At 35.4% G+C, this 15,135-nt stretch overlaps 1 protein-coding gene across 2 annotated transcripts in view; it reads left to right on the forward strand.

The window, feature by feature from the left end:
- The window catches only part of SKAP2 (src kinase associated phosphoprotein 2), a 200,400-nt gene that overhangs the window by 118,154 nt on the left and 67,111 nt on the right, over positions 1-15,135 (forward strand). For both annotated transcript variants that reach the window (XR_004026389.1, XM_030796056.1), the window contains exons 5-6: positions 8,742-8,819; positions 9,827-9,910. Coding sequence is in view for 1 of the 2 variants with exons in the window: in XM_030796056.1 (XP_030651916.1) it covers positions 8,742-8,819; positions 9,827-9,910 (162 nt within the window). In the remaining variant the exon portion in view is untranslated. The remainder of the gene's footprint in view (positions 1-8,741; positions 8,820-9,826; positions 9,911-15,135) is intronic.

Here is a 15,135-nt window from a genome sequence, read left to right on the forward strand (position 1 = left end):
TACAAACATATAAACTAGTAGTCTTGTCTCTAAAGTAAAACCTTACTTTTAAATGATTGATTCAGTATATTGATATACTATCTTCCCTGGAAATAATTGAGAGATTCTTATAAGGTTTTCCACAAATTAATAACTCTAGAATTTTTAGATAAAATCCTTATTTTAAAATTCTATAAGGAACAAGTTTAATATATTTTAATAATGTGATAACTAGTGGTTTATCCTTAGACCAACGAATCAGAAATCTTAAAGAGATTTTTTTTCACATCTACTTTTATGAGAAAGGGACAACAGTTCTATATAAAGATTTATCTAAAGAAGCAATCTTCAGATATGTAATAAGATAGTTCAGTTTCTGGTCATATACTTAAATGTATGTTAAAGTAAAAGAAGCAGTTTTAAATGAATGGTGAAGGACAATTGGACTCTATCATATAATTCACATATACTATTCATCTATGACTTTTTGAGCATTATTTTAATGGATGTTGATGAATACAGTTGATTTCAGAATTCATTATTCTGGAATCTTGCCATTAGAATTTTTCATAGTTTGGTAGATTTCTATGAAAATTAGTAGCAGCAAGAAAGAAAGGAAGGAGGAAAAAAAGGGAAAGGAGAGGAGAAGAGAGGAGAGGGAGGGGAAAGAGGAGCGGAGGGGAAGGAAGAGGAGGAAAAGGAAGGAGAGAAGAAGAGAAGGGAGGAGGAGGAGAGGAGAGGAGGAAGGAAGAGATGTAAAATGGAAGCTTTTGATTGGACTCTGAACAAACGCTTAATCTGTTGGATTATATTCATGAGCATATCTTACATGCATGTAGCTATGATATTAATAGTTATTGTCTTCTTTGGTTCCAAATAGACCTATTGAAGGCATAGTGAAAATTTCCACTCTAACTGCTTTAGAGTTAATAAAGGCAAATTTGAATTATCCTCATGGTTATTCCATTTTTGCTTGGTAGCCTTCAAAATGGCCACTTTACAGAGGAGGGAGATTAGCAGATGTTAAACCCTTGAGTTGTAACCTCTGCTTTTACCCCAGTGTAGTCACATAGGCTGCTATATCAGTTTTTAAAGCCTTTTCCCCAAGACATAACCCTCCTGAGAATTCTATGGTTCTACTAATTGAAAGTTGACCATCTTTATGTCAAAGCATGGTGTGAGCTTTTTTGTTTTTGTTTTTCTTAAAAGAAATATCATGATAGGCTTGAGATCGCCAGTACTAGTATATTCACTGGTGAATCTCTTCTGAAGAAAATAATAGTGCTACGATGAGAAAACAAGCTTTTTGAAAAGACTATGCTAAGGTAACACAATTAGTCCTCTTTTAGAGTTATGGCAGTGATTATTGTTTGAGATGCCTGTTGAATATATAATATTTTCCTTTTGCTACTAAAAATACTGATAAACAGATTTGAAATTCCGAATTTCCCACATGGAGGGGAGAATTATTCAAATATGAAAAATATTTATGTATTTATTTCCCTCACACATATTCCAGGCCAAGATTCTAGCTGAATATTAAACCTTTTAAATGACATAAAATAGTTCTATGCTAGATGTAAAAGAAGTTAATGGTTGTTCTACAAAAAATATGTTGTGAGCAGTTTCCACGTTTGATATAATTGAAACTTTAATCTTGGACCTTGGCCATTTGCTACTGAAAGTACAAGAAAAATATTAGTGTAGATATATTTCATGGAGTCCTGGAATTGGGAGGGCTTTGGAGATAATTGAACCCATTTTTTTTCAGGTTTTAAAAGAAGAAATTGAGTCCAGAGAGGCTCAGTGACATGTTTAAGGTAACAACAACAAAAAAAATGTATAGAACTGAGATCACATTGCAGACTTCTTTAACCTGTGCCATGGATTTTGAAGTCAGTATCAATGTAAAGCTAAGCTTCTGGATATGTGCCACACCACTAAAACATTTTATTTAATATTTATATCCAAGTTAAGTGTAGGTTTCTCTCCTTTGTTGGTGCATAGTCTTATTTTGTTTTGGTTCTTTGTTTACTTTGCAGATATGCTAGTGAATTTTTATACTTAAAACCTGTTAGAATAAGAAACAAAGTGTCTGCATCCCTGCATCTTTGTATCTATTACATAATTTCTAGAAACAGGGAAAATCACTTCTAAGTTTATGTGTGCAATTATAAAGTGTAGTTAAACTGCACTTGTGGAATGATGAGTTCTGAGCCAGTCGTAGCTTTGGGTACTGAGGCTTTTTTATGGACTATTTCCTAAAGCTAAGTACTAAACGTACCCTTCAACCAAAAATGTCACTAAGATAGTGGACATCAACTGGAAAGATAGTGGAAGCAAAACAGAAAGCATTTCTCCACCTTTATACAAAATTACAATGCATTGGGATTATATTGGTATTGTGACATACTGGCACCTGAGAATGTGAGTTCATTCAGTTTACCACTTCTTAAGAAAAATGAACTAGAACTGGAGAAGCTAATCTAGATAATAAAATAACCACTAGTGGATAGGTGAGAATATCACCTTCATGAAATGAGATAATATTTTTGGAGAATCAAAGCCTAATATATGTTTCAAATATAAAGCAATCATTAAGTGGGTACATACTTTTTTAAAAAAATGAGTCTATTGTCCAGGCTCATGCCTATAATACCAGCTCTTTGGGAGGCCAAGGCGGGCAGATCACTTGATCCCAGTAATTTGAGATCAGCCTGGGCAACATGGTGAAACCTTGTCTCTACAAAACATACAAAAATTAGCCAGGCATGGTGTTGTGCGCCTATAATCCCAGCTACTCAGGAGGCTGAGGTGGGAGGATCGCTTGAGCCCAGAAGGCAGAGGCTGCAGTAACAAAATCACGCCACTGCACTCCAGCCTGGGCTGCATTTTTGGTAGTTTACTACATGAGTTTAGAAGAGATAAAACGAAGCACTATCTCCCCCAGGAGGTGGCCAATTTATGGAACTCAGTATCCCAACTGTTAGGTGAAAATGAATAATTTGAAAAGGTTTAGATAAACTTGTAGATGCTTTATTTATATGAATTGTCAGGAAAAAAGATATGGTTGTATGGTTGAGAAGTTTATTCTTTACTTTTTGGAGTTCAGGGAAAACAGTCACATCATGTGGTGACACAGAATATTTGACTAAATGGACCAACATCTTGACTCAGAGTGAAAATTCTTACGAATAAAAACAATCTTTTTAAAAGTATCTTTCCTTTCTTTTCCAATATAAGGGAAAAGGAAACTTCAGTCGGGTGTAGGTGGTAGGAAAAATTACCCTATGTGAAAGCTTGGTGTTCATGTTGAAAACTATATAAATGCCAACTAGAAAAGGGAAAATTGAAGGGAGCAAAAGGTGAAGCTCAGAAACCTAGTCGTAGTTTTGCATAAAGTCTAGATTAAACAACCAAAAAAGTGTGAACATATTAGTGTAATGAAGCCAATAATATGATGATTTATTGATGATAAAATAGTAAAAATAAGGCTTTGGATTCCTTAGAAGTCTAGCATTTAAATTGATCACCAAAGTTGCATATCAAAAAATAAAAATGATAATAAAAACATGTCTATTTTGAAAATGTGTCTGAATCATTGCACTTTGGTAATGATGTCTCATACTGTCTTAGAAAAATTAATGCATTTATAGAGGTATCAGACTGGGATATAGTGTGTGTGTGTTTGTGTGTTTGTGTGTGTGTGTGTGTGTGTATGTGTAACATGTATCAGGGAGGAGTCTATTAGGAGACACATCAATGTTAGGAAAGACCCTGGAATATAGTGTATTGAGGCACCCAGTACTGGACAAAATTGTGAATCAACATTTGTTCATTTAGATTTGAGAAATCTAAATAAAAAAGAAAGGACCATTAGACCTCCCATTCTCCTCAACTCTAGCTCTTTCTCTCTCTCCCCCAACTCTAACTCTCTCTCACCCCCATTCCCTTGCCTACTCGAGGGACTTGCATGCTGTTCTAGGAGCTTCTGTGATCTAGACACATTTTTCTACTTTTCTTTGTCCTAAATACAGTAATACAATTGTCTACCCTGTTAATGCCAAGACTTGGTTTAGACCTGACCAACCTAACACCTGAAATGTCACTAAATGATACTTCCTACCACAGACTTCATATTTTTCTCTGAAATTGAAGTAACTACTATTTTTCATTTTGAAATAATTATTTTTAATTGTTAACACTTTTTAAAAGATAAAACTTATTTCTTAAGTATATTACAGGCATTTAAACATTCCAGTGTTTTTCATCCTAGATTCAAGAAAAAAAAGATAAAATAATAGTTTAATAAAATCACCAAGAGTGGGTAATACCTTAGTTTTAAGGTAGTTTGTTGTCAATTTTTATACTTTGTATCTCTTCTCTGCTTTTGAAATTGTAGTATCTATACTTGAAGCTTGCGGTACTATGTCTACAATATACACCATTTGTTTTTAAGGCAAAAGCTTTAAGGCACAGTCTAGAATTACTGAGTTATCTTTTAGAATCAGTTACCTTATGAATAAAATATCAACCTAACTATAGGGAAATTTGGATTTCACTATTGCCTTTTTCCCTGAATTGCTGGGAATATAGGCACTTGATACTTGTTTATTTGAATTCATTGTGACCTTGTTACCATTTTGAATGCTTCAGATTCTCAAATTGCACGTTGGAAGAAGACCCATTCCTTGCTTAGTTGTCCTTGTAGGGTGTCGATTTTAATGTCTAATATTTTGAGCTGCTTTAGAAAAGTAGGATTATCATATAAGAAATACGTACTCATTTTATAAAAAGAAAACTAGTCTTTCTCGGTGTATACCTTACTTTTGGGGGCACTGAAAGTTTGTGGCCACTTAAGCAAGCCCATGTAATAAATTCCTGTAGCATAGTCTAGTCCCTAACATATGGGTTAATTTTTGTTCTCCCCTTAGGATATACTTTTTTTGTTAACCACTTTTACTTAAGTAAAGGGAAATCTTTTAACTGCTTTAGAAGTAGCTACAATGCTTAACTTGTATAGTTGCTGAATCATGCTTTTTCCTGTCTTTCATTTCTGATTAACTTTCTCTGAGCAACATAGTCTCATATTTACATTAGCATCCATTCACTTAAACTAGTAGTTACAGTTATAGTAACATATAACAATATTTAACTGTAGTAGGTAATGAAAGCTAACATTTACTGAATGCCTGCTATGTGCAAAGGACTAAGACCCAGTGCAAAACTTTTTTTTTAGGACAAGGTTTGAATTTTAATAGTGAAGCTGAGAGTATGATTGTGAATTCACCGGAATGTTGTATAATTGGCTGTGTTGCATAGTGAGATAACGTAATTGTGGTGTATGGCAAACATGTGGCAGCTGTTTGTTGTTGCCTGGCAGATAGGCTTACATTAGCCTTAATTTCCTTTTCTTCATGTATCATTATGCCTGTATTTTTATAGTCTTGTTTCTTTATACCAATCTGAATCTTCCTAAATGTCAATAGCGTTAATCATTGTAGGTATAGTGATATGAGGTCTAAATGATATGAGAATTCATTTTTTTTTTTTTTTTTTTGGAGACAGAGTCTCGCTCTGTCACCCAGGCTGGAGTGCAGTGGCACGATCTCGGCTCACTGCAAGCTCCGCCTCCTGGGTTCATGCCGTTCTCCTGCCTCAGCCTCTCCGAGTAGCTGGGACTACAGGCGCCCACCACCACGCCCGGCTAATTTTTTTTTTTGTATTTTTTTAGTAGAGACAGGGTTTCACCGTGGTCTCGATCTCCTGATCTTGTGATCCACCCGCCTCGGCCTCCCAAGGCCGATTACAAGTGTGAGCCACCGCGCCCGGTGAGAATTCATATTTTTTAAAAGGAAATTACTACTTTTTTATATATTATAACAGATTTTCCATCCCTGCCATCAGAAAGTATTGTCCATATGCTCATGGTGATATATAAACCAAAAGGTTCTTCTGAAAATTTAAAAATCTAAAGTATTTACAGGGATTGCTATTAGTGTACTTTTGTGTTTTAAAGAATTCACATGGCTATTAAGCAAATCCTGGATATTGGACAAACAGCAATAAAGGTTAAGAAAAATGAAATTTCAGTTAAAAAAAAAGTACTCCCCCACTCCCCAGGGAAAAAATCAAAGATTTTATATTAGAAACATGAATTTAGAATTCAGAACAAGTATTGCTTATGACATCAAATTTTATTGTGATGTATCAGGTGGAAATTTAGTCAACATTTTTCTTAAAGCAAAAGACTCAGGCTATGTGTATATTGAACGCTAGTACATTCTAATTTCCCTTCTCCTTTTCTCCCACTTCCTCTCCCCTCTCCCTTCTTCCCATGTCTCTCTGTCTCCTTTTTGACCAGTAACATTTTAGAGTTGAAACCTATGCTAAAGGTACCCATTTCTTTTCAGAATAATTTAACTTTTCTTCTTAAGATTTTGTGAACATCCATTCCTTATGTAAAGAGCATTTATTATGCCCAATGGAAGTGAGAGGGTTGTGGGACTACCCCTTAATGAGACCAAATCGTACCACAATTATCCACTTTAGTTTAGTGGTTGATCAGGACTTGTTTACATAGATAAGATTTCTGTTTGTAATTTTTGTTTTATGTACAAAATACTATAATAAATAATTTATACCTTTATATGTACCAAGTTTATTTTGAAAAAAATAAACTGGATATACTTATTGAACAGCTATTAAAATATGTACACTGACTTTCCCTAAAATTTCATATACATTTCAAAATCAGGGCTCTATTTTAAGTATGTTTTAATGATACTGTGTTGTGTTTACTGGGTGAAATTGATCCACCAAGGAGCTGAAACTAGTGCTCTAATTTTAAGCTTTATTTCTTAAGAAAAAATATCCATGACTTTGTCACTACTGTGATCCCCATGGTATTAAAAAAAGAAAAAACTGGTAAAATTAGGTGATGAGTTTGTGTATAATAAACTTCCTATCAAACCCATTCTTTTTTTTAATTTTTAATTTTTGTGGGTACATAATAGGCAAATTTATGGGGCATATTATATGTTTTGATACAGGCATACAATGCATGATAATCACATCAGGATAAATGAGGTATCCATCACCTCAACCATTTATTCTTTCTTTGTGTTGCAAAGAATCCAATTATATTTGCTTAGTTATTTCATTTTATTTATTTATTTATTTATTTAGAGACGGGGTCTCACTCTATTACCCAGGCTGGAGCGCGGTGGTATGATCATGGCTCACTGCAGCCTTGACCTCTTGGGGGATCCTCCCACCTCAGACCCCCTTCCCCCCACCTCTACCCTCCTCCTCCACTGGCTGGGACTGCAGGCACGTATACCACTACACCCAGTTATTTTTAAGTTTTCTGTAGAGATGGGGGTCTCACTGTGTTACCCAAGCTGGTGTCAAACTCCTGGGCTCAAGCAACCCTCCTTCCTTAGCCTCCCAAAGTGCTGTGATTGTAGGCATGAGCCATTGCACCCGGCCACTTAGTTATTTTAAAATGTATAATAAATTATTGTTGACTATAGTCACTCTGTTGTGCTATCAAATACTAGATCTTATTCATTCTAATTACATGTTTGTACTCAAACACATTTTCTATCCTAAGTTGTACTGAAACTATTTCCACTGGATGTATTCCATACAAACTTTCTTTTGATTGGTTGTTTTCACTTGCTAGAGTTCTAGTAAAATGCTGAGGATAACTATTATATTTCTTTTGTTTTCTGTTTTCTTTTTTTTCTTTTTTTTTTTTTCCCAGGCTGGATTGCAATGGCGTGATTTTGGCTTACTGCAACCTCTACCTCCTGGGTTCGAGCGATTCTCCTGTGTCAGCTCCCAAGTAGCTGGGATTACAGGCACCCGCCACGATGCCCGGCTAATTTCTTTTGTAATTTTAGTAGAGACCAGGTATCACTATGTTGGCCAGGCTGGTCTCGAACTCCTGTCCTCAAGTGATGCGCCCGCCTCAGCCTCCAAAAGTGCTGGGATTACAAGCGTGAGCCACTGCACCCGGCAGATAACTATTATATTTCTAATGAAGTTTATAAAAATATTGAACACTTGTAAAATTGAGTAACCTATAATCCATGACTGTGAATATACAATTTCTAATCAACGTAACTTTCGCTTGATTTAAAAACTTTTTTTAGGGATCCAGTATTTGTTTATAATAGTTTTATCAGATCTATCTAGTTTTAGACTCTTAAATGCCCTATAAAAACCTAAAGCATACTCACTCAGTGGAATGTCCATAAGATTTCTCTGAATACAAACACAGAGAATATTTGCTGTGGGCTCAGAGAAACAAGTTTCAGCATTTGATTCTAGGGGAAAAGCATTTTATGTTTTACTTTGTAGGAATAGGGATTATGCAGGTAAGAGTCAATATGTATTGAAATTTTTAAAGAATTAATTCAATATAAATATAAAGAAGCTATGATTTATTTGAAATTCTTAACCTCTCTTTCAGGGATTTATTGCATTTATTTATAATAGTTTCTCAGTCCTGTATTTTGGGAGGCTATATTAACATATAGGAATACAGAACTTTTTTTTTTTTTTTTACTTTTGAGACTTTTAGGAGGAATAGAGGGGATTAATCTAGGGAGCGGATCTGAAACAAGGCTAATAGACTTAGATTTAAACAATTTCTGTAATTAAAAGCACACTGAATCTAATGAGATCTGGCACTTGTTTTTTCTGAAATGGATTACCCATTGCTTTTTTTTTTTTCTCTCCCCAACTTCTTATAGGAGCCCAGTTTCCTCCAATTGCAGCACAAGACCTTTCTTTTGTTCTAAAGGCTGGCTACCTTGAAAAACGCAGAAAAGGTAAACTTAAGGTTCTAATGAAAAATGTAAAAATAGTTTAATCCTTAGATAGAACATGTTTGTAGTATACATGTGGAGGCAGTATTCGTTTTAGGTGATTAAAGAGTTTAAAGATTGTAAGAAAATCTGGATGACATTATCCAAACCACAAAATATAGCTCTTAGCTTTAAATAATTTTTAATAAGGAAACATTAGGTTAGGTTTTTAGTTGTCAATCTCGGTTATTTGTAAATGATTCAGGAGCTGTTTCCTGCCTCTCAAAGGAAAGCTGCAGGCCATGACTGTATTCTCAAAGGTGGGATTTCTCACCAGTATCTCACTGCGCTGAGCAGCAAGTTCTCCTGTGCCCAAACTGGCATGCACCATGGTTCAGATCAAGCCTGGTGTTTTGTCTGCCATTGTCTGTTATTCATTTCAGTGTTCCTCTCCATTGGCTATGATAATTGGGAGTTGACCATATGGTCTCACTCTTTCAACACCAATATTTAATGGAAATGAAATATGGAGGTGGTTTTACAATATGAGAAATGAAAAGCAGACAGTCTTTTCATTACCATTCTGCTTATCTCTCTTGTAGTCCCTTTGGGCCTTTCTATTTATATTTCATTTTGCTTTTCTTAGCTTTCTTAGCTGAATTTTAAAACTGAAAGATAAATAATCTAGGTTAGCTCCTCCCCTCTTTTTATATTTATAACAGATGAGAAAATGAGACCCAGATGAATCAATTATCTCAAGATTGTATAGTCAGATGCCTTTTTGACTGTCCCTGTCAAAAAACTTTGTTAGCCATGCTGTTGATTCCGTACGTATAGCAGCCCCATAGCTACTTTACTTTATTCCCTTTAGCTTTGTTGGTTTGTTGTTGTTTGGCTTTTTTGTCTCTTGGAAAAGAAGATACAAATTAGTCACACAATGTTAGAGCTCAGAGGAATCTTAGAAATCATATTAATTAACTTTTTCTTTTACAGTAAGGAAATGGCCTTACATTTTCCCTTCTTTATTGCAGATCACAGCTTTCTGGGATTTGAATGGCAGAAACGGTGGTGTGCTCTCAGTAAAACAGTATTCTATTATTATGGAAGTGATAAAGGTAATGTTGGTGTTCAATTATATCAACTACTATTGCATAAGAATTTTTTGGCCATCCCTTCCCCCTCTTTTGGTTACAGAATAAACTGAAGACAAATAATAACTGAGAATTATAACAATTATAATCTAATTTGTGATTCATTTCATTACTTGACAAATGCTCCAAATACCAGAATGCCCTCAGAGCTAAAACAATTGTGTTGTATTGAATTAGAAAAGAGAGTAAAATAACTTTAATCTGTGTGGCCTTTCACCTTAGGGAATATTTATTATCCCACCTACTGTTGTAGAATTTCTAGAAAAGTTAAGAACATAGGGTTGTGAGAGTTTCAATGGCAGAAAATAGATTATTTTTCTTAAATATTTTAAAATAAAATTAGATAAAATTAAATATGAACAGCACCTTTCTGAGCTCCCTTTATAGATTTAAGGAATAACAGCAAACACGTACATAGAATTTACTATATACTGGGCACTGTTCTAAGCACTTTGTCTAAGTACGTTAGCTATGTTAACTTGTTTAGCTCACAATAACTCTGTAGGTACTATTATTAGCACCATTAATTTGACTTTTAGGAAAACTGAGAACAGAGAGGTTAAGTGACTTGTTCAAGGTCACAGAGTTGGAAAATGGCAGATCCAGGAATTTGTTTTTCCTTTGTTTTTAGAAACAGGGTCTTGTCTTGGTGCCTAGGCTAGAGAGCCGTGGCTGTTCACAGGTGCAGTCTTCACACCCTAAAGCCTCAAACTCCTGGGCTCAAGTGATCTTCCTGTCTCAGTCTCCCAGGTAGCTGGGATTACAGGTGCACACCACTGCACCCAGCTCAAATTTGGGATTTTAACCTAGAGAATATGGTTAGAGTCCATGTTCTTAATCACTATTGTCACTACATTAATTTAGAAATAATAGGATACATTTTACAACTTCATCGTTAATTAATCTCTCAGTTGTAGTTCACATAATTTTAAGTTTGTTATTTGAACAAATAAAGCCACCAAATAATGAATTTTAAACATTGTAAGCTTTCTGAGTTTTGTTTTATTCTAGGGAAAACAGGCTAGGAGTTGAATATTATAAAGTAAAGGTTGTATCAAAATAGATAATGTTCATTTCCAGACAGGACACTTTAAGAAGAAAAAGGCAAAAGTATCACTGAATGTAAGCTTTCCTTTGGAATTGTTATCAATGTTGTTTGGAAATTTATGTTTTATTTGACATTATTTATAGTTTTTAGAGTTTTTTTCCCCTGTTCTAAAAACATGCAGGTAAGATTGTCATATTTCAGATAAGTCTGAAATACTTACATAATGCTGGAAGTTGTTCTTACCTTTTGGCTAATGAGATTAACAAATTTATTTAGTAGCTAGTTTGCATTCCATCACTGATTTACAGTATGTTCAAATGTAGTAATGGCATCAGTGAAGTGTAAACTGTAAACAGCTATAAACAAGCATCTTTCTTTCTTCTGCTAAGGGTCAGTAGTGAAGCAGGTCAGAAAATTTAGAGTCCAAGTTCAGTTATGATTATCATAGATCACAGAAATATAGTTTTGTATGATATTGTGAATTTAGATCAAGATACTGCCTTCCACAAAATATCCTCTTTTTCACCAGACCAGGGGAGGGAGATTTCAGATCCTTGTGACTTTGATTCAATTAGGCTTCTCATTTCTAATTTCTTTAAGAATCAATGAATACTAATGTCAGTGTTTCCTCTATTTCTAGTCCTGACTGGCGTATAGCAATGGTTAGGTCAAAGATTAGCAAGAGTTTCCTCAAAACCCAGAACGTGTTAATATTTACTTCAAACACTAACATATTCAATGAAAACATATTAATTAGAGTTATTTAGATATTAGTTACATTCCTTTTTTTTTTCTTTTTAGAGATGCGGGGGCCTCACTCTGTCACCCAAGCTGGAGTGCAGTGGTGCCATCATAGCTTACTGCAATCTTGAATTCCTGAGTTCATTTTTATTCTTATTTGATGAGACCTAATGGTAGTAACATTGTTTGTAATTTGCATTTTAACTACTTTGTGATCCATTTAGCCCTTTCTGTCATTTCTGTTACTGGAAAGGGGTCTTGATCCAGACCCCAGGAGAGGGTTCTTGGATCTCATGCAAGAAAGAATTTGAGGCCAATCCATAGAGGGAAATGAAAGCAAGTTTATTAAGAAAGTAAAGAAACAAAAGAATCACTACTCCATAGGCAAAGCAGAGCATAGGCTGCTCAGCTGCTTCCACTTATTGTTACTTCTTGATTATATGCTAAACAGGCAGTGGATTATTCACGAGTTTTCCTGAAAAGAGGTTGGCAGTTCTCAGAACTGAGGGTTTCTCCCCTTTTTAAACCATATAGGGCAACTTCCTGATGTTGCCATGGCATTTGTAAACTATCATGGCACTGGTGGGAGTGTCCTTTAGCATGCTAATACATTATAATTAGCATATAATGAGCAGTGAGGAAAACCAAAGGTCATTTTTATCACCATCTTGATTTTGGTGGGTTTTAGCCAGTTGCTTTCCTGCATCCTTTTATCAGCAAGGTCTTTGTGATCTGTACCTTGTGCCAACCTCCTATCTCATCCTGTGACTAAGAATGCCTAACCTCCTGGGAATGCAGCCCCCATAGGCCAAAGCCTTATTTTACTCAGCCCCTATTCAAGACGGAGTTGCACTGGTTTAAATGCCTCTGACACTTCCACTTTAAAAAAATTACCATTTTAGCATTCCTTTTTCATGTTGATGTTTGAAGATGTGGCCTGTATTTCCTTAAATTTTTCCCTTTTACTTTGCAGCCTCCTGTTTCCAGTGAAATTTTAGATTTGTTTCTAGTGGTTCTTTTTTCTACTGGTGGTTTCCTTTGAAATTCTTAGCCAGTTCCTCTCTTTTAAGGGACTCCAAAAACAGGTCTATCTTTAAGCAGTTTTTAATTACTTGTTTGGCATGATCCTGATTTCCTTCCTTTATATCTTTTTCTTACCAGGAAAATATGTCAAATAATTTTTTTCTTTTGTGAAATTAGATACGATTTTTTATAGCCTTGTTTACTGTATGTGTGAACCATTTACCTAATGGGAAGAACTCATATCTAGATATATGAGAACTATAACCCTCCAACTAAGTAGGATTTAGATAAATGGATTATAAGGCACAGAAGGAGTTGACACCACTTACTAGGTTAAAGTGTGCTTTGTTACTGTTTGACAGATACCTAGTTCACATATTCTACCATACTGTGTGTGCCAAAAAACATATTGACCTATCAAGATAGTAATGGCTTAGAAAGAGTAGTTCCAACCTTTTGGGTAAATAATGCACTTACCATTGTACCAATAAATATTGTCTGTATTTATTATTTATAGCCATTTGGGACCCTTAAGTAACAAATACATATAGTATATGTTTTAACACCTTATGAAATCTTATTCATCCTTTCATCTCCTTCCTTTTCCTTTGATTGTCATGAGTCTTATTCATCAAAATTCTTAGGTCCTAGATGTTCAGATGTCCTTCAAGTCATTCATTCATTCATTCATTCACTTACTCATTCCTTTTCTAAATTTGATAAATATTTTTTCAGGCACTTGTTAGCTAGTAGGCACTGAGGATCCAAAGATCCTTAGAGGTGCTCACAGTTTGGGTTTTGTGGATATCAGTGAGAGAGGGAAGGATGCTGTGGGGTTGGAAGAGGGAGCTGGGCAAGTAAACTGACCATTTCAGTGCCATACAGTAAGTAATTTAAATAAGGTATCTTTGGATCACAAATGAGGTAAAACTAATTGCCTAGGTAAGTTAGGGAAGATGTCCTGGTGGAGAGAACACTTCACTGGGCCTGAAAGAATGAGTAGGAGTTCGTTGGTTGAATGCTATGGTGTGAATGTATGTGCACCTCCAAAATTCATATGTTGGAAATTAACTCCCAAGGATATTGTATTAAGAGCTGGGGCTTTTGGGAGGTGATTAAGGCATGAGGGCTTTACCCTCAAGAATGGAATATATCTCTATAAAAAAGGCTAGAGAGAGCTGTGGAACCCCTCTTTTGCCTTTCCACCATGTGACGGTACAGCATTCAACTCTTCTGGGGAATGCAGCAACAAGGTGGCATCTTGAAGCAGAGAGCAGCCCTCACTAGGCACTGACCCTGCTGGTGCCTTGATCTTGGACTTCCCAGCTCCCAGAACTGTGAGAAATAAATTTCTGTTGTTTATAAATTTCCCAGTTTTGGGTGTTATAGCAGCATAAACAGACTAAGACAGGGAAGAAGGGTAAAATGGGCTTTCCAGGTAAGGGAATAGCAGATTTTCTGAGTTGCGAAAGACTGTGGATGGGATCAAAGATGGAATGAAGGCTGAAGCTTAGAGTGAGTGAGGGGAAGGAGCACGTAAGGCTAAAGAAGTGGATTAGACCAGGTTGATAAGAACCTTCTGAGAATAAGGGCCTTGCTAAAGATTTTATTTTATTTATTTATGACCTTTAAGCAGAGGATTGTATGACCAGATTTGGTTTTTAGGAAGTAATTGTAATAGGATTATGGAGAATGGATTGGGATTGATAGAGTCTGGGTCAACAGGACCATTTAGCAGGATTTCAAAGTAGTCTAAACAAGAGAGGTCAACACAGGGCTGTTGAGAGGCAGAGCGAGGATTTAATGCAGATCTCTCTGCCTCCAAAGTTATGCTTTTTCTACAACTTGATGATTATTACCAACCCCTCCAAGGTGCCCATAAGTGATGGCCCATTTAGGAACCTGTTCTAAACTATTGTGTTTTATTTCCCTTTTTTCTGTTTATCTTCTATATGATCTTGAATCAACATTATGATATGAACCTAGTCTCTCCCCATTTTTAAGGAGGGGATTGTCAGTTCTTAGTACCTCCTCTCAGGGCTTTTGCCGAAACCTGATTAAAGAATACACTAGCACCGTCTAGTAAATGGGAGCTACAAGTAGCCCTGATCTACAAAGTCATTCAAAGGTTATTTCTTACATCATGTGGTTTTAATTTTTTCATTGTAATATCTTTTCAATATATAATGAAAGTCAGTAGAAAATTGGGCTTAATATGGAGAATTTAAGATAACAAAACTTTCAGAACTTGGCAGAGAAATAAAATTTTTCATTGAAATTGACCTCCCTGCTCTCCCCTTTTCCACAACTTCACCATTGATAGGAAAAAAGGAGGACATATATGTTCTCTTTGAAGTTTGAAAATTATAAAATATAT

This window comes from Nomascus leucogenys, chromosome 17, assembly GCF_006542625.1.
Source record: "Nomascus leucogenys isolate Asia chromosome 17, Asia_NLE_v1, whole genome shotgun sequence".
NCBI classification, from domain to species: domain Eukaryota; kingdom Metazoa; phylum Chordata; class Mammalia; order Primates; family Hylobatidae; genus Nomascus; species Nomascus leucogenys.